The sequence below is a fragment of the Erythrolamprus reginae genome, chromosome 6, assembly GCF_031021105.1.
Source record: "Erythrolamprus reginae isolate rEryReg1 chromosome 6, rEryReg1.hap1, whole genome shotgun sequence".
Lineage (NCBI taxonomy): Eukaryota > Metazoa > Chordata > Lepidosauria > Squamata > Dipsadidae > Erythrolamprus > Erythrolamprus reginae.
The window spans coordinates 76,519,354-76,540,241 of NC_091955.1; the positions used below are offsets into that span (position 1 = coordinate 76,519,354).

A 20,888-nucleotide genomic window follows, 5' to 3' on the forward strand; every position below is an offset into this window, starting at 1 on the left:
GGAGCTCCAAATTTTGCTACTGGTACTGCGTTCCTGACCGTACCCGTAGGAGCCCATCACTGTCGCTAATACTCAGAGTAACGGAGGCGAGCACATGTCACCGTTCCACCTTAGCAGCCCACCTCTGAAGAAAGACATGTGCCAAACAAGCTGTTTTCTGTGTCTGCTACCCTCCCAGCAAGGAAAAACTAATACTGTCAAGGGTGGGAGTCAGGAGAGAACATTATCGGGGCTGTTACTTCATTAAGCAGCATTTTCTAATATCACTCCACCAGCTGGGTGAATTGGCTTGACTTTCCTCCTGAACTGAATCTAGGCTTCCATGCCTGCTCTAGGAGAAGATTTACTTTTCTTTTATTATTTTAGGTGGATATAATGCTTTCTTCCAGAAGTTCATGGTAGGAGATATAGTTTCTCCTTCCCTGCAATTTGATTGTTACAGTAGCTCCCTAATGATTGTCAGATTGATTGACAATAACTCCTCCATAGTCATGACTAGCTTCCCAGAAGAAATTAATCTTACCTGCCTAAACCAGCGTTTTCTCAATGATGCCCTTTAGAAACTATAGGCACCATGTCACACAACAAGAACAGCGTATAAAGGAAATCTGACAGTAGGCCCTTTAGCAGTTTGGCCAGTTTGGCCAATGGTCATTGTTTCATTGAAATTCTAATAAATATAGCTAACTTGGTGGTATACATTACATTTTTATGCATGGATTTATTCCATCTTTCCCAGTAAGTCTGCAGGAAAACTCATAAAATATTTGTACATATCTTCTCACAATATATACATGTTGAACAAGTACTTTCCCTAATATATGCCTTTTTTGGGATATAATTTTTCCTAATGGATAAAAAAACACAAAACCCAGTTTAGATAGCTTAGACTTTACAAAACCCTCAACAGTGTTTTCATCCTGCAGCCATTGCAATTACTTTGACTGATTCCCAGACACAGAATATTTCTGTTATTAGCATGATGAACTCATTTCCCCATAATTCTGTTCTGTGGCTTATATGTAGATATTTTCTAAAGTACTGTAGCATTTCAACTTTTCCAGCTATGGAAGGAGAGAAAGAGTGTTATGCTTTTAGCACTGAATGCCAGCACTTATTATATCATCACAACTATATGAAGTATTTATAGCTAGCTTATTTTTTCTTTAGGGACAGCAATAGATTTTCTGCAAGATTACAGTTTATCAGTGTATGTTCTTATATAAACTATTGAAGTTGTTATAGTATGTAGCTTTTATAAATCCTCTATAGTATGAGCAGTTTAAAAAATTGAAAATATCTACAATTTTTATAATTAAGATATTGCAATGTTTATTTTGTTCTGAATTTTACAGGTTGCTGTCAGTCTTACAATACATTAATATTTATATAACAGGGTTTTTAAAACAAATGTATGTAATTTGATTATTCAATATTTATGAATTTCACTTTGAACAAAGTCTTCAATAAGATGAGAAATTAAACCATTGAGATTGCTTTCTGAATTACAGTTTGCAACTTATAGTCAAATTTAAATCCTGTTGTAGAGGCTTGCCAATAGTTATAAAAATTTCACATAGAAATTTCTTCCTTGAATCCTTTTTATCCAATTGATTATATCTTAGTTGAGCATACATTTTTATACAATCTTCCAGATCTCTGTGAACTTTAAATCTCAATGTCTATGGAAATTCTGAGTCATGGTTGTCCCAAAGGTGTTTTTTCAAGAGGCAACTAGACTTTCTGGTTTTTCTTTGAAGACATTTCGATTCTCGTCCAAGAATGAGAAGCGAAACATCTTCAAAGAAAAACCAGAAAGTCCAGTTGCCTCTTTAAAAAGCACTTTTGGGATGTCTAAGTCCCAATACATTCCAACCAGCTGAGGGCTAGGAATTCTGGGAGTTGTAACCCCAATTCATTTGGACAGGATGTGTTTCAGAAAACTGCTCATCTATATAAATTCTGCCGTATGAATCCCAGCGACCGGTTAGGTCCCACAGAGTTGGCCTTCTCCAGGTCCCGTCAATCAGACAATGTCGTTTGGCAGGGCCTAGGGGAAGAGCCTTCTCTGTGAGGGCCCCGGCCCTCTGGAATCAGCTCCCACCAGAGATTCTCACTGCCTCCACCCTACTCACCTTTCGCAAGAATCTCAAGACTCACTTATGTCACTAGGCTTGGGGCAATTAGATCTAGATCCCCTGGACATTAAATGTAATGTATGGCTGTGATTGAATTTGTTTGATTGATTTTAATGTATTGGATTTTTTAGCTTATGTAGCTTTTAATTAATTAGATTTGTCTTTGTATTCACTGTTTTATATTGTGTCCTGTGAGCCGCCCTGAGTCTTCGGAGAGGGGCAGCATACAAATCAAATCAAATCAATGAATCCATCAATCCATCAATCCATCAATAAGGCATACTGCCAAAACCAAAATATAAAATGCTAGATGCCAGGCACTTTCTTCTGCTGTTATGGCAAGCTTCTCCAAACTGACCCTGCTGAGAACTGATTGAAATCCAGATATCTGCAAGAAAGCAAAGTTTGAGAATACAAAGGCACCACAAATATAAGAAAAAGTTTGTTGGATCTGACCAAGAACCTATCTAGTTCTATATTCTATGGTCCACAATAGTATTTCCAGTTATAATGGGAAATGCATAAGCATAAACTAAAATATGCTCTCTTCTACTTTACATCCCAGTGGTGGGTGGAATATCACTTCTATGATAACAGATATTATATTATAAGAGATGTACAGATATTAAAGAGACAAGCTCAGTTCTTTTGCCCCAGTTTGACTGTCATACTGTATATACCAATTTGTGCATTCACCTTCTTATATAATTGTCTATGGAGATTCTCAATCATCCAGGTCATGGTTGTCCCAAATGTGCTTTTTGAAGAGACAGCTGGACTTTCTGGTTTTTCTTTTTCAGCTTCTTGGATGAGAAGTGAAACATCTTCCAAGAAAAATATCCCTTAGAAAGTTCAGTTGCCTCTTGCAAAAGCACCTTTGGGACAACCATGACCTGGATGATTGAGAATCTCCATAGACATTTAACTTCTTATATAGTTGTTACCATTTTACTGAATGTGAGAATAGCTGAAATGAGATTGCAATGGATAGCCACAAACTCTGGGTAGCTTCTGACGTTGTCTTTGACCTCAGGATATTATTATTATTATTATTATTATTATTATTATTATTATCATTATTATTTATTAGATTTGTATGCCGCCCCTCTCTGGAGACTCGGAGCGGCTTACAACAATATTAGAGAAACATCTTTCAGCTGTGGCGAGGGGGGCGTTCGCCTTGTGCACCAGTTGCGACCCTACTTGGACCAGGAGTCACTGCTCACAGTCACTCATGCCCTCATCACCTCGAGGCTCGACTACTGTAATGCTCTCTACATGGGGCTACCTTTGAAAAATGTTTGGAAACTTCAGATCATGCAGAATGCAGCTGCGAGAGCAATCATGGGTTTTCCCAAATATGCCCATGTTACACCAACACTCCGCAGTCTGCATTGGTTGCCGATTAGTTTCCGGTCACAATTCAAAGTGTTGGTTATGACCTATAAAGCCCTTCATGGCACCGGACCGCCTTCTGCTGCATGAATCCCAGCGACCAGTTAGGTCCCACAGAGTGGATCTTCTCCGGGTCCCGTCAACTAAACAATATCGTTTGGCAGGACCCAGGGGAAGAGCCTTCTCTGTGGCGGCCCCGGCCCTCTGGAACCAACTCCCCCCAAAGATTGGAATTGCCCCTACCCTCCTTGCCTTTCGTAAGCTACTTAAAACCCACCTCTGCCGTCAGGCATGTTAGCCACCCCGAGTCTCCGGAGAGGGGCGGCATACAAATCCAATAAATGAGTGAATGAATAAATAAAGGAATGAATGAATGAATGAATGAATACATACATACATACATACATACATACATACATACATACATACATAAATAAATATTATATCTCACTGGCAGTTCTCTCATACATCAAGAGAACATCAGGTGAAAAAAAGTTGGCAGAGTGATTACATGAGACTAAAGTACTAAATGTTCACGTCTGATAAATATATTTTAGGCGCCAATGCTTTAACACTATCATTAAACCCTTTTAGAATTCGGTACATAAATGCTAACCTTTTCCCAATCCCTTTAATAGCTGTAGATCAAGTCAAAGAACCTCCTCCTGAATCACAGAATAATCTATGGATCATTGTTGGCGTTGCAGTCCCTGTAGCTGTGGTGTTTTTGATCATCATAATTTTATACTGGAAGCTTTGCCGCACAGACAAACTTGAGTTTCAACCAGATACCATGAACAACATACAGCAGCGTCAGAAGGTAAGAATTGGAGAAGGGGGAATGTTAAAAAATGCATAGATGTTTTATGACTGTAAGAGTATTCTTATAAAATGGCTGCCATTATCAGTTCGTAAATGGAAGGACATAAAATGCTTATTTTTCAGAATGCAAGCTAGTGAAGCTAAACGTTTATGATCCCTGCTTTAGAGTTTGCAAGGCTGTTGTGTAATAGATAATATCTTCTAAAAATTTACCTCAAGAAAATTGTTTATGAATAAGGAAACCTATTGCATTTTAACAAAATTAGTTGTCATTAATTAACATTTGACATGTAGAGGGAAGGTTCATACTTTTTGTGAGGTCTGTGTATTATTTAACAGCATAAATTTACAGTATGCATTTAGTATTAATATTTGTAAGAAATTAAAAAAGGGAGAACACCTGCTAACTAAAATTATGGTATTTGCTGAAAAACCAACTCCTGACCTTTTATTGATTAAGTCTATTCTGACAGGGAAATTATCCCCTATTATTATGTAACGTTTTATTATTTCTTCTTTTTATCTTTTGCATTGTTGTATTGTTTATATTTTGTATTGTATTTTTATCTATTTGTATTTTGTATAGTATTATTTATATCTACCTAGAGTCACAAAATTGAGATGGTCAATCACTATATTGTAAATCCTAAAATAGGTACCATAAAGGTAAATCAAAGGAAATATTTTTTTTCTCCAAAACATGGATGATCTTGGTCTCACTCATAAGTGACATGGCCTTGTCTGCTTTGTGTAAAGCAGAGATCTTCAAACTTGGCAACTTTAAGAGTTGTGGAGTTTAACTTCCAGAATTCTGGGGTTTGAAATGCACAACTCTTAAAATTGCCAAGTTGGAAGACCACTGGTGAAAAGCCTTGCTCACTGTCCTCCTCCATCTTTGCCAAAAGGTTAAATATAGACGCAAAGGTTGCTCATATTTTCAGACCAACACTTGCTTTCATCATAAGAGCATTATTATTATCTCTAGTGATATGGACTCTGCAGCCTTTCAGAATTGCCTTCTTATATGTTCTGTCTGGGCCACTCCAGAAGCCAAGACCAACCCAAAAAGAGAAGCCAGACACACCGGTAAAAGGCAAAGGCAGTTTATAAAATTCAAGAAAAACACAGGTAACAGAAAATGTCCTTACAAAAAGGAAAACGCTGTATCTTCAGATATATCCACAAAGACAAAAGTCCATGCAGCAATACAGGATTCTTGCTGCCAAGACGAGGCTGTAGATAGCAGACCTACACCTCCCACGGGTCCTCCAAACTGCTGGGCCACAAGCCAGGAACAGAGATGTCGAGAACAAAGCAGGACACCGTAACTCCAATTGATAACACTCCACATGGCTTCAAGGGCTTGCCTGCCTTTTAAACCCTGCTAAGGAGGACCACACCCAAGCCCAGCTGTTCCTAATTCAGTGCTGATAATACTTCTTTAATTGCTCCTTTCTTTGATCTGAACGTCTCTGTCGCATGTCAATGATGGCTTGTGCGTCATCACCTAATGACTCCAAGCTACTGGCTGGGGAGAGCCCCCCCCCCCCCCCCGGGGCTCTCATGCTGTTCTCCTTCGTCCCATTCCTGACTTTCCTCTCCCCCGTCCGACTGTTCAGCCCCCTCCTCTTCGCTTTCCTCCTCCTCCGGGCATGGAGCCAGCAGAGACACAGCTGGTCCCTGAGCAGCCTCAGGCTGAATCACAACATTATAGAGATTATAAATTACAGTGAGGAATTTAGATCTGAAAGCTGCTCCATTTTGCACAATTTGATAGGTCTGGGAATATTACTTGCCCTCCTGTTTACAGGAATTGGTTCGTTGTAGAAATGTTTTTCTCCATTTCACAGTTCATATTTTCACTATGTTTCATTAATCATGGAAAAAAAGAGCAAGGTTGAAAGTGATTGTGATTTTGTTGGAAAGCTGGGTATTATTATTGTAACAGAAAAGGAAAATCAACAATAGCTTTCATCTTTGGTAACTTTTACACCATCGACTTGTGTTGCCTCTGCTTTATGATGGTTGTACTAAAAATAGAATTCAGTCCAGGAATAAGGCTTAAATATTAACTTTATTTTACTTAAAAGTATCTATTTTATGTTTATTAAAGTTAAATAGTATCCAAACTCCTTTGAGAAGTGCCTATAAGCCAGAGGTCTCCAAACTTGGCAACTTTAAGGTGTGTGGACTTTAACACCTGGCTGGAGAATCCTGGGACTTGAAATCCACAAGTCTTAAAGTTGACAAGTTTGAAGACCCCTGCCATAAGCCATTGGTAGCATACATTAAGTTCTTTGAATGCAATAGCACTTAGACTTATACAGTGATACCTCATCTTACAAACTCCTTGTCATACAAACTTTTCGCGATACAAACCCGGGGTTTAAGATTTTTTTGCCTCTTTTTACAAACTATTTTCACCTTACAAACCCACTGTCGCCACTGGGATGTCCCACCTCCGGACTTCCGTTGCCAGCGAAGCACCCATTTTTGTGCTGCTTGGATTCCCCTGAGGCTCCTCTCCATGGGAAACCCCACCTCTGGACTTCCATGTTTTTGTTATGCTGCAGGGGAATCCCAGCAGCGCAATAACGGGCGCTTCGCTGGCAACGGAAGTCTGGAGGTGGGGTTTCCCAGCAAAGGGAGCCTCAGTGAAATCGCAGCATCGCAAAAACACAGAGGTCCGGAGGTGGGGTCGAGGACTTCCGTGTTTTTGCAATGCTGCAAATTCACTGATGCTCCCTTCACAGGGAAACCCCACCTCCGGACTTCTGTTGCCAGCAAAGCGCTCATTTTTGCAATGCTGGGATTCCCCTGCTGGGATTCCCCTGCAGCATCGCAAAAACACAGAAGTCCGGAGGTGGGGTGTCCCATGGAGGGGAGCCTCAGGGGAATCTTAGCAGCACAAAAACGGGCGCTTCAGCTGGCAAAAGGGGTGAATTTTGGGCTTGCACGCATTAATCGCTTTTCCATTGGTTCCTATGGGAAACATTGTTTCATCTTACAAACTTTTCACCTTAAGAACCTCGTCCTGGAACCAATTAAGTTTGTAAGACAAGGTGTCACTGTATATCGCTTCTTAGTACTTTACAACCCTCTGAAAGCAGTTTACAGAGTGAGTATTATTGCCTCCAACAATCTAGGTCCTCATTTTTACTTACCTCAGAAGAATGGAAGGCTCAGTCAACCTTGAGCCAGTGAGAATCGAACTTCTGGAGTGAGCAGTGAGTTTGCCTGCCGTACTGCATTCTAACCATTGCGCCACCACTGCCATAGAATACTTCGAATGCATTTCATTACATTTCATGAGCTTGTGAAAAGTCATCCCATTAGTATAGCATAAATCAATGGCAGGTGGATTTCAGTCCTCTCAAGGTTGGAAAAATGTTTTTAGCTTGAAGCATGGCAAAATTGATATAGGGACTTTAAACTAAATCTTGTGGGGGTTGGAGATTAAAACCTCTGAAGTAAGACACTCAGATAAAGTGGCTTCTATTAGAGAAAGAAATGGGATTATGATGTTTTGGTTATTTATTTCCAAAATTGAGCTGCTCTTTGGGCAGGCCATTGTCCTTTATTAACCAGTTGTCTAATTTTAAAAGAGTTGCCTGGCATACAATTTGTTAATTATTCTTGAAATCATCTGCTTGAATGATAATTGGTCAATTGGCCTGGTGCACCAGTTGCGACCCTATTTGGACCAGGAGTCACTGCTCACAGTCACTCATGCCCTCATCACCTCGAGGCTCGACTACTGTAACGCTCTCTACATGGGGCTACCTTTGAAAAGTGTTCGGAAACTTCAGATCATGCAGAATGCAGCTGCGAGAGCAATCATGGGCTTTCCCAAATATGCCCATGTTACACCAACACTCTGCAGTCTGCATTGGTTGCCAATCAGTTTCCGGTCATAATTCAAAGTGTTGGTTATGACCTATAAAGCCCTTCATGGCACCGGACCAGATTATCTCCAGGACCGCCTTCTGCTGCACGAATCCCAGCGACCAGTTAGGTCCCACAGAGTGGGTCTTCTCCAGGTCCCGTCAACCAAACAACGTCGCTTGGCGGGGCCCAGGGGAAGAGTCTTCTCTGTGGCGGCCCCGGCCCTCTGGAACCAACTTCCCCCAGAGATTAGAATTGCCCCCACCCTCCTTGCCTTTTGTAAGCTGCTTAAAACCCACCTCTGCCGCCAGGCATGGGGGAATTGAGATACGCTTTCCCCCTAGGCCTTTACAATTTTATGCATGGTATGTCTGTATGTATGATTGGTTTTTATAATAATGGGTTTTTAACTGTTTTTAGTATTGGATTATTGTTATACAGTGGTACCTCGAGATACGAGTTTAATTCGTTCCGGACCTGGGCTCTTAAGTCGAGCAGCTCTTATCTCGAACGACTTTTCCCCATAGGAATTAATGTAAATAATTTTAATTGGTTCCAGCCCTCAAAAAACTCACAAAGTTAGTCTAAATTATGCAGAAAGACATGTTTTTAATGAAGAAATGTACATGTACATATAAATGAATAATGAAGTTTCTTTCACTTAACTTGTAAACTTTCTTAAACTTTTAAATTTACATATGTTCAACTTCTCTGCCACCCAATCCTGTAGGACAGAGGTCCCCAACCCTTTTTGCACCAGGGACCGGCTTTAAGCGATCAAGAGAGGAATGGGTGAATGAATGGACGGAGGGTGGGAAGGAAGGAGGGAAAGAGGGAAGGGACAGGAACAGAGGAAGGAAGCAAGGAAACTTATGAAAGGGGAGAGTAAGAGAGGAATGAGTGAAGGGAGGGAGGGAGGGAAGAAGGTGGGAAGGAGAAAGAAAAGAAGAAATAGAGGAAGGGAAGGTAAAAGAGAGAAAGAAAAAGAGCAAGAAAGAAAGCTGCAAGCACCCCCCCGAGCCCCCCAGGCCGGCTGCAACCTTTTAAAACACGCGCGCCGCTTCGCAGCTGTCTCCTGAAGCCGAACGCGGAAGTTAGCATTTGGCTTCAGGAGACAGCTCCTTGGCGCTTGTATCTCGAATTTGGGCTTGTAAGTAGAACAAAAATATCTCTCCCCTCCCAGCTCTTATCTCGAGTTGCTCTTAAGTAGAGCAGCTCTTATGTCGGGGTTCCACTGTATGCTGTTTTATTACTGTTGTTAGCCGCCCCAAGTCTGCGGAGAGGGGTGGCATACAAATCCAATAAATAATAATAATAATAATAATAATAATAACAACAACAACAACAACTACATTTGACTTTTTTTTAATAAAAGGGGACAATGATTGATAGAATTCAATCCTAGTGAAGTAGAAGAGAATAATCTTTGCGTATAAATAAATATTAGTCAATACTGATATTAACTAGTCTGAATGTGCCTTTAGTAGTTAGTAGGGGTGAAAACCAACAAGTACTTGACAGGTTCTGGAGAACCAGTAGCGTAAATGTTGAGAGGTTCAGAGAACTGGTATTGGAAATTTTGAGTAATTGGGAGAACTGGAAAAAAACACCTCTGGCTGGACCCAGAGTGGGGTGGAAATGGAGATTTTGCAATAGCCTTCGACAGGAACGGGGAGGGAATAGGAATTTTGCAATATCCTTCCCCTAGAGTTGGCAGGGAATGGGGATTTTGCAGTATTGTTCCCCTGCCATGCCTACCAAGCCATGCCCAGAGAACCGCTAGTTTAAAAAAAAGGATTTTGCAGGATTCGACATTGGGTACAGTCTTCTGAGTTGAAGAGTATTCTCCTTTCAAAAAACCTTTCAAGGTTTTTTGAGACCATCAGTCAGAAAAGAAACCTCAAATCTTGAAAGTGAATCATCTCAGAATATATCAACCTTTTTATTTGATTCTTATTTTTATGTTAAAGCAACGGGGTATATTCTACATGCTCTGTGCCTATGTGTTGCTAAACTCTGCTTTGCAAAAAGAAGTAGAAACAGTCTTGAATTGCTTTCAGGACACAGTCGGAAGGAATAAGTTAAAAATAGTTCAAGGTGGGGAAAATGAGTCAGAATTATTTGGAATCTATTTGGAGGGAGGAAATGCAGCAACATAAAACTGAATTTCTGAGATTGAAGTAGTGCAATAGTCCAGTAGTTCCCAAAGTGACTGATACTGCCCCCTGGGGATGTTGGGATGCCTTACGGCAGTGATTTTCAACCTTTTTTGAGCCGCGGCACATTTTTTACATTCACAAAACCCTGGGGCACATTGAGTGGGGGGGGGGGGCTAAAAAAAGTTTGGACAAAAAAATTCTCTCTCTCTTCCTCCCTTTCGCTCTATTTCTCTCTCCCTCCCTCTTTCTCTCCCTCCCTCTTTCTTTCTCTTTCTCTCCATCCCTCTTTCTTTCTCTTCCTTCCTCTCTTTTTTGCTCTCTTTCTCTCTCCCTCCCTACCTCCCTCTATGCCTTTCTCTCTCTCTCCTTCCCTCCCTCTCTATGTCTCTCTCTTGCTTTCTTTTTCTTGTTCTCTTTCTCTTGCTTTCTTTCTCTCTCATTCTCTTTCTCTCTTACTTGCTCTTTCTCTCTCTTACTTTATTTCTCTCTCTTGCTTTCTTTCTCTCTTTCTTTCTTTCTCTCTCTCTTCCTTGCTTTCTCTCTCTGAGCTTTGCAGCACACCTGACCATGTCTCGCGACACACTAGTGTGCCGCGGCACACTGGTTGAAAAACATTGCCTTAGGGGGATGCTAAGAGCTGGAGTGGCGGCAGGGGGGCACTAAGAGGGCCCGGGGGGTGGCAGGTGGTTTGCCAGTCCTGTCTCTGTGTCGCTGGCCATATCCCCCCAGCTGCTTGCTCACCACTTTTCCTACCACTCTTTCCTGGTGGGGGCTAAGTGGACCGCAAGATGGGCATCTGACTGGAGGTTAACAGTCCTGTGTGTCTGTTGGCTGGTCTCTTTAGGGGAAAAAAGCTTGCAAAATACACAGCTTTTAAAAAAATTGGTTGGAAAGACGCCCATCTCATGATGGGATGCAGTTTGGGGGTGACAGGTCAGGTGGGGCAGAGGGGAGTGGGGACTGGGCGGGCCATGAGATGGGCATCCTATCTAACACTTTGTAGCTCCATCACATTCCTTGGTATTGTGTCCAGGGCAGCCCATTGTAAAAGAAAACATCTTGTGAGTTTAATCAAACTTCTTCTTAGGAAAGAAGAAAGACAGACAGACAGAAAGAAAGATGATAGGAAGGAAGGAAGACAGACAGAAAAAGAAAGGAGGGAGGAAAGGGAAGGATGGTGGGAAGGAAGGAAGAAAAGATGGTGGGAAGGAAAAAAGGAAGAAAGAAAGAAAAAGAAAGGGAGGGAAGAAGGAAAGAAAAAAGGAAACAGGAAGAAACAGGAAGAAAGATGGGTGGAAGGGAGGGAGGAAGGAAGAAAAAAGATAGGAAGGAAAGAAGGAAGGAAGGAAGGAAGAAAGACAAAGAAATAAGGAAAGAAAGATAGTAGGAAGGAATGAAGGAAGACAGACAGAAAAAGGAGGGAAGGGAGGGAAGGAAGGAATACAGAAAAAGAAAGGAAGGAAAGGATAGGGAGGGAGGGAAGGAAGGAAAAAAGACAGGAGGAAAGAAAGATGATGGGAAGGAAGAAGACTCAGAAAAACAAAGGGAGGGAAGAAGAAAACAAAAAGGAAAGGAAAAGGAAAGAAAGATGGTAGGAAGGAAAGAAGACAGAAAAAGAAAGGGAAGGGATGGCAAGGGAGGGAAGGAAGGAAAGAAGAAAGAAAGAAAGACAGTATGACCACAATTGAGCCTAATATTTTGGTTGCTAACCAACAGCGTTGTTAAGTGAATTTCACCACATTTTACAAGTTAGCTATGCCCACCTGGTCACATGACCAGCAAGCCACGCCCACCTGAACGGGTGGGAGTGGGGGGCAGTGAGGATGAGTTTGTAGCACCAAGGGGGCGGTGACCTAAAAAAGTTTGGGAACCACGGCAATAGTCCTTTTTGCTTCAGTGATTTCATCGCAGACCAATCTCTCTGAGCCCTTTTAGTTGAACAGTTGCATAAAAGGGACATGAAATGTTAATAATCCACTCTGCTGTGAGTCATCTTGTTTTTTCCTCTACTGAGCTTTGACTGGATGTGATCTCCATTGAATTAGAATTGGGTTTCCTTGGAAAATGAGAACAATTCAGCAGCAGCATCTGTAATTAACCACAGTTTTATTTTCTCCATGTTTAGCTTGTAAATTGAATTTATTAAATCAAGGGGTCAATATAGTTGACTGTGAAAGTCTGGTTGTGCGTGTACCCATCCATGCTTATGTAAAATCCTAACTTCAAAGGTTCTTTTTTAATCCACGAGCTTTCATTGGAAATCAGTGGTCAGACATACCACGGCTAACCTATCTATACCCCCAAGTCCCACCTTCAAGTTGGTTAGAACTAAAACCTTCTTCCTCAAACAGGTAATTTTTTAAATTTATCAATAGATTAGTCTCATAATTAGGGCAATAAATTAAGTAATATGAAAAAGTAACTCAATTAGTCATTTAACTTTGTTAACAATATTAACAATTTCTTAACAATATTAAGAAAGTAAAAATAAAGACATAATTACAGAAATCTGGAACTGGTAACTATTACTTTTATAAAAAATAATCATTTTATTTGTGAGCATGATCTTGGGTTTTAAGTTGTATAGACATTACATAAACTAAAGCTTCATTCTTGCCTAGAACAAAAGGAGGATGAGGGTGGGAGAAGCTGTTTTTGCCCTCCCCAGGCATTGAATTATGGGTGAGGGCACTCGTGCACGCACAATAACACGCGCCCATACTCTTTGGGCACCTGAAGAAAAAAAGATTCACCATCATTTAGTGATTCTCCACTGATCATTTCAGTACCTGTACTTTGCTTTGGATCTTTAATCTTCTGAGGTCGTGCTTAAGGGATATCAAGAGTTAAAGCATCTCCCTTCCATCTTAAAAGCCCCCCTCCTCCTCTTTTTTAAAAAAATATTCCTTCCTGACATCTTTCTGTCACCCAGATACATGCACCCCGGTCTTCTTCAGCTCTGTGTACTAGCATTTTTGCCAGGTCATAATTCACTAAGACAATTTTACTGGGTTTCTAGAGCTGCTCAAAGATTAGCTGCCAGAGCTAAAATATTACTATTCCTGTGATCAAAGGCACAAAGGCTCCCTCATTAAGCAACCTGCTCTGGCAGTGTTCTTATCAAAGGTAACTTAAGGAAAGAGCTTCCAAAATATTTTCAGCATGTCAGTTGTCCCACAAGAGGCAAGAATACTTTAGACCAGTGTTTCCCAACCTTGGCAACTTGAAGATATTTGGACTTAAACTCCCAGAATTCCCCAGCCAGATATCTTCAAGTTGCCAAGGTTGGGAAACACTGCTTTAGACCACTGCTACACAACACTAAAAGATGCTTATTGGTCTTTAGATCAGCAGCTGTGGGCCACTCTGATCATTGCATGATTCACATTGTACCTGCTTACAGACAAATATTTAAAGCCAAAATACCAACAATTAAATCAGTGAGGACTTGGACTGAAGAGGCAAAGTTAAAGCTTCAGGCTTGCTTTGACTGCACGGACTGGAATATTTTTGAAGATTTTATTTATTTATTTATTTATTTATTTATTACTTAGATTTGTATGCCGCCCCTCTCCGAAGATACCTCTGCAGACCTGGATAAACTCACAGATACTGTAACATCATATGTCAGCTTCTGTGAAGACCTATGTGTACCAATCAGGAACTTGTGAATAGATAATATTTGTTTGTTCGATTTTTATGCCGGCCTTCTCCTTAGACCAGTGTTTTTCAACTAGTGTGCCATGACTCATGGTCAGGTGTGCCGTGAGGAAATTAAAGATGGATCCCCAAACTGCCAGATACGGCCCATGTAGGCCATTTATCCAACCCGCTGCCAGCCGCCTCCATCCGAACATAAACATTCCCGTCACAATCCCTCCAGCTATCAGCAACAGGAAGAGTGGAGGCACAGGGAACGCTCACTGACCAATCACCTTCCAGGATACATCCCGACCACTAGCGATGAACCAATAGCAGGTCGTCTCTCATCCACGCACTTGTCATTGTGTGGCCGCGGTGAATAGTTGAAGGTGCTACTCTTCCCCATGGTCCCGATTTGTAATCCTGGTCAGGACTGGAGATAAATGTCATTTTGTGTCATTTTGGTTAGTGATGTGCCCCAGGATATTGTAAATGTAAAAAATGCTCAAAAAACGTTGAAAATCACTGCCTGAAACTCAGGGCGGTTTGCAACATGTTAACGGAGCCAGCATATTGCCCCCACAATCCAGGTCCTCATTTTACCCACCTTGAAAGGATGGAAGGCTGAGTCAACCTTGAGCCGGTGATGAGATTTGAACCGCTGACCTACAGATCTACAGTCAGCTTCAGTGGCCTGCAGTACAGCACTCTGCCTGTTGCGCCACCCCGGCTCTATAGTAATAAACCTTGGTTCACAGCTTAACCTAAGCAGCTACTTTGTTCCAAAGAGGGGGAGCTTATAGAAAAGATGATAGAATGCTGTACGATCAGGCCAGAAATGTATTAACAAAGGAGATCAGAGCAGGAAAAAGAAACTACTCGGAAAAGCTAAGGAATCAGTTCTCAACAAATGAACCAGCAAACATGTGGGAAACTCTTAAAAACATCACCATTTACGGCAAACCTCCTTCCCAAGCTGAATGAAATCAGCAACTATCAGATGACCTGAATGGGTCCTACTGCAGGCTTGAAAGGAAACAACAGCCACATATCTCCACAACCTTCACCCCAGACACACCAACAACAGCCAAACCTCCTACAACTGATCCCATTCCATTGGGTTCGCAACCTCTGGTGATCACAGAAACAATTTGGAACTGAACACACACAAAACTGTAGAAATTCTGGTAGACTTTAGGAGAAACCCGTCCATTCTACCACCTCTTACCATATTAAACAACATAGTGCCATAGTAGAGATCTTCAAATTTCTATGTTCTATCATATCTCAAGACCTAAAATGGTCAACTAACATCAAAACCGTCATAAAAAAAACACAACGAAGAATGTTCTTTCTGCACCAACTCAGGAAGCTCAAACTGCCCAAGGAGCTGCTGATACAGTTCTATAGAGCAGTGTTTCCCAACCTTGGCAACTTGAAGATATTTGGACTTCAACTCCCAGAATTCCCCAGCCAGCATTCGCTGGCTGGGGGATTCTGGGAGTTGAAGTCCAAATATCTTCAAGTTGCCAAGGTTGGGAAACACTGCTATAGATGACTCATTGAATCTGTCATCTGCACATCTGCAACCCAACATGACAGACACAGACTTCAGAGGATCATCAGAACTGCAGAAAATATTACTACCGTGTTTCCCCGATAGTAAGACCCCCCCGATTGTAAGACATATGGGGGGTTTCAGGGGGGTCGGCTAATATAAGCCATACCCCGAAAGTAAGACATATGTCTTACTTTCGGGGAAACACGGTACTAAAAGCAAGGGAGGCATCCGCTACTCCCGCCGCCGCCTTTGCTCTCCCCGCCGCGCCTGGGGCTGCCTGCCTGCCTGCTGCCGTAACCGGGCTGGGCGCGGGGCATCCTCGGTGTTGGGCAGCAGCGGGAGGAGCCGCAGCCTCCGGAGCCGGCCAGCCGGGCGCCCCCAGGACGCGCATCGCAGACCGGCCCCGCCGCGGCGCAGGAGGGATGGAGGCCGGGCCCGACGGGCAGCCGCGCCTGCCGCGCAACGCCGCCTAACGCCGCCCGCCCGGAGGAGAAGAGGCCTCGCCCGGGCCGAAGCCGCCTTTGGTCTCCCCGCCGCGCCTGGGGCTGCCTGCCTGCCTGCTGCCGTAGCCGGGCGCGGGGCATCCTCGGTGTTGGGCAGCAGGCAGGCAGGCAGCCCCAGGCGCGGCGGGGAGAGCAAAGGCAGCTTCGGCCCGGGCGAGGCCTCTTCTCCTCCGGGCAGCCGCGCCTGCCGCGCAACGCCGCCTAATGCCGCCCGCCCGGAGAAGAGGCCTCGCCCGGGCCGAAGCCGTCTTTGCTCTCCCCGCCGCGCCTGGGGCTGCCTGCCTGCCTGCTGCCCAACGCCGAGGATGCCCCGCGCCCAGCCCGGCTACGGCAGCAGGCAGGCAGGCAGCCCCAGGCGCGGCGGGGAGACCAAAGGCGGCTTCGGCCCGGCGCGGCGGGGAGAGCAGGCAGTCCCAGGCGCGGCGGGGAGAGCAAAGGCGGCTTCGGCCCGGGCGAGGCCTCTTCTCCTCCGGGCAGCCGCGCCTGCCACGCAACGCCGCCTAATGCCGCCCGGCCGGAGGAGAAGAGGCCTCGCCCGGGCCGAAGCCGCCTTTGCTCTCCCCGCCGCGCCTGGGGCTGCCTGCTGCCGTAGCCGGGCTGGGCGCGGGGTATCCTCGGCGTTGGGCAGCAGCGGGAGGAACCGCAGCCTTCAGAGCCGGCCAGCCGGGTGCCCCCAGGACGCGCATCGTGGACCGGCCCCGCCGCGGCGCAGGAGGGATGGAGGCCGGGCCCGATGGACAGCCGCGACTGCCGCGCAACGCCGCCTAACGCCGCCCGCCCGGAGGAGAAGAGGCCTCGTCCGGGCCGAAGCCCGAAGACGAGCCGGCCCCGGTGCCTGGGACAATATAACACATACCCCCAAAGTAAGACACAGTGGGGCTTTTGGGGGTAAAAAGATAGTAAGACACTGCCTTACTATCGGGGAAACACGGTATCATTAAGTGTTGTACCTCATGATGCTTGACAAATGTATCTTTTCTTTTATGTAAATTGAGAGCATAGTTACCAAAGACAAATTCCTTGTGTGTCCAGTCACATCTGCCCAATAAAGAATTCTGTTCTGTTCCGTTCCGTTCTGTTCTGTTCCATTTTGTTCCATTCCATTCCATTCCCAATTTAGACTGTTTTGAGAAGCTAAAGAAAAAAATTAAAATGATGGGTGATTGTAAACCAGTGCTCTTTTTGGAAGTACATTCACCTATCTATCAAAAAGGGAAAAATGTAACAATTGATTGGGAGTGTGCGCTATTGGAGGTGTACATTCATCTAATAAAATGGTAATCCAGGTGGTTCTGTTCTGTTCTATTCTATTCTCCTCTATTCTATTCTACTCTACTCTATTCTACTCTATTCTATTCTCAATATATGTATCAAAATAGAGTAAATTGCATTTTCTATGTGGATCTGTGTGTAGTGTAGATAAAACATACATATTAATATCCACACTGATAAAAAAGTACGCCTTTATAGGTAATTGTCTATATACTGCAATAATTATATGTATAATCCATGGCAAATTACTATGTATTGTCAAGAAATTATGAAGCTACTTTTCCCTTGGGGGTTCCCCATATCAAAACAAGTTACCTTATGTGCGGCCAGGATCTGAAAATAACATTTAATACAGTGGTGTTCCATTGAGATCAGCAAATGTGGAAGTGATTGGGGCAGATTGTAGGTACTGAAATATAATTTTATCATATTTTCTTTATATATTAAATTATTATATTTTATTCCAATTTCATTTTAAATCATATTTTATTTTAAATTGTATTTTATCCAATTCCATTTTAAATTGTTGTTATCAGATTTTAGTCTACGGAGAGGGGTGGCATACAAATTTAGTAAGTAAGTAAGTAAGTAAGTAAGTAAGTAAGTAAGTAAGTAAGTAAGTAAGTAAGTAAGTAAGTTAGTTTATTTATTTTATTTATTATTTAGATTTGTATGCCGCCCCTCTCCGCAGTTGTATCTGGAAGTCTGCACTTTGATATGGCCCAAGGACTAATCAATAAAGTAAACTGAAACTTCCTTGGGGGTTCTGTGGTCATGTGTGGCAAGGATTATTTAAAAGCAAAATTTCATCCTAGCCCACCTTCTGTATTTAATTTTAAATGGAGGTAGTCAAATTTTATTTGAAGGCTGTTGATAGCCATCTGAATTTTTATGCTAAATTCCTTTGGGATAACAAATTTCTGAAAACTAAACAAAGGCTGGTTAATGTAAAGTAGGAGAGCATCAACATGGTTACCTTCAGACGCCCTTCCAAACATTGCCTGTGAATTACTCTTCCTAATATGAGAGAATATTAGGAAACAAGTGGATAATAATCATAATAGTAAAAGGGGTGTGATGGCTCAGTGGTTAAAGATGCTAAGTTATCAGCTGGAAAGCTAACAGCCCAGGTTTGATGCCTGAGCTTTCCCCAGCTCCTGCAAACCTCACAATTTAAAAACATGCGTCTGCAAGTAGATGAATAGGTACCACTTCAGTGAGAAGATAACAGCATTCCGTGCACCTTGGTGTGTGGCTGTGCTGACCACATGACCATGGAAGTGTCTTTGGACCACACTGGCTCCCTTAGCTAAGAAACAGAGATGCCCACTGCCCCCTAGAGTCAGACAGCTTTAATCATAATACAGTGGTACCTCTACCTAAGAATGCCTCTACTTATGAACTTTTCTAGATAAGAACCGGGTGTTCAACTATTTTCCACTTACAAACCCAAGCCTCTGAAACCGTAACCGGAAAAGGCAGGGAGAAGCCTCTGTGGGGCCTCTCTAGGAATCTCCTGGGAGAAACAGGGCCTCCGCCTTCCCTGTGGTTTCCCCAATCGCATACATTATTTGCTTTTACATTGATTCCTATGGGAAAAATTGCTTCTTCTTACAAACTTTTGTACTTAACAACCTGGTCACGGAACGAATTAAGTTCGTAAGTAGAGGTACCACTGTACTGGTATTTCATCAAAAGTTTCTTCAATATCATGTTGTTTCTGATTCTGCCATTTTGGGTTGCTCTGAGTTCAATTTCGGCTGTCAGCCTGAGCAAGATTGTGGAAAGATGTCAAGGTTGACTCAGCCTTCCATCCTTCCGAGGTGGGTAAAATGAGGACCCGGATTGTGGGGGCAGTAGCCTTGCTTTGTTAAAAAGCGCTATTGCTAACATGTTGTAAGCCGCCCTGAGTCTAAGGAAAAGGGCGGCATAAAAACCGAATAAATAAATAAATAAATAAATAAATAAATAAATAAATAAATAAATAAATAAATAAATAAATAAATAAATAAATAAATAAGAAAGACCCATTCGAAGTTGGTCAAAAAAAAGAGAGAAATTATACAGTAAAAATTGTGCAATCACGAATACCTGCAAGTATATTTTATAGAAACATAGAAGACTGACGGCAGAAAAAGACCACATGGTCCATCTAGTCTGCCCTTATACTATTTCCTGTATTTTATCTTACAATGGATATATGTTTATCCCAGGCATGTTTAAATTCAGTTACTGTGGATTTACCAACCACGTCTGCTGGAAGTTTGTTCCAAGGATCTACTACTCTTTCAGTAAAAATAATATTTTCTCATGTTGCTTTTGATCTTTCCCCCAACTAACTTCAGATTGTGTCCCCTTGTTCTTGTGTTCACTTTCCTATTAAAAACACTTCCCTCCTGAACCTTATTTAACCCTTTAACATATTTAAATGTTTTGCATTTAATTATGCATTTATTTGGAGATGTTAAGAGGCTTATGTGCTAATGATTGCCTCTCACCTCTCTACTTTCCCCACACCTGCAGATCTAATTCAATGTCCAATTGTGTCCCTCATGTCCTTTATCACATCTTTTTGAGAAGGCCCATTTTTTTGCATGTATTGTATTACTTAAAGGTGCGTGCATTTCTTTCATGAGACATGATGATTCTGAATGGTTAATCCTCTATCTGTAGCCTCGGATACTGGATTAAGAAAAGAAAAGTATGTCATTGCTGAAGGCTGCTACAAAAGGCATCTCAGTAATCTTCAGTCACTGAGATACAGTACCGTAATCTCATTGAATTGCAGTTTGAGCCATTTCAGCACTACGAGTTACAATTTAATTTACAAAGCCCTTAATGGCTTGGGGCTGGGATGTTTATACACATACTTCCTTAACCTATCTAAATGTATTTGTCATATGTCTTAAGCCTTCCGGTAGACCTTAGTAATGCTGTTTGGGGGATATAAACATAGAAACATCGAAGTCTGACAGCAGAAAAAGACCTCATGGTCCATCTAGTCTGCCCTTATACTATTTTCTGTATTTTATCTTAGGATGGATATATGTTTATCCCAGGCATGTTTAAATTCAGTTACTGTGGATTTATCTATCACGTCTGCTGGAAGTTTGTTCCAAGGATCTACTACTCTTTCAGTAAAATAATATTTTCTCATGTTGCTTTTGATCTTTCCCCCAACTAACTTCAGATTGTGTCCCCTTGTTCTTGTGTTCACTTTCCTATTAAAAACACTTCCCTCCTGGACCTTATTTAACCCTTTAACATATTTAAATGTTTCGATCATGTCCCCCCTTTTCCTTCTGTCCTCCAGACTATAGAGATTGAGTTCATTAAGTCTTTCCTGATACTTTTTATGCTTAAGACCTTCCACCATTCTTGTATGTCCTTTGTTTTAGGACTATATCTATGATCAGCTGACTATACAAAAGGATTCTTTTTTTATACACAGTAAGATCAAAGTGTATATGGATTGAGATGACTGGTTTTGGCAAAGCTTGAAGGGCCACAC

At 42.4% G+C, this 20,888-nt stretch overlaps 1 protein-coding gene across 3 annotated transcripts in view; it reads left to right on the forward strand.

Moving 5' to 3' along the window:
- Positions 1-20,888, forward strand: part of KIAA1549 (KIAA1549 ortholog) — a 155,578-nt gene that overhangs the window by 95,234 nt on the left and 39,456 nt on the right. For all 3 annotated transcript variants that reach the window (XM_070756299.1, XM_070756301.1, XM_070756300.1), the window contains exon 10: positions 4,172-4,353. In XM_070756299.1, coding sequence (XP_070612400.1) covers positions 4,172-4,353 — 182 coding nt within the window. The remainder of the gene's footprint in view (positions 1-4,171; positions 4,354-20,888) is intronic.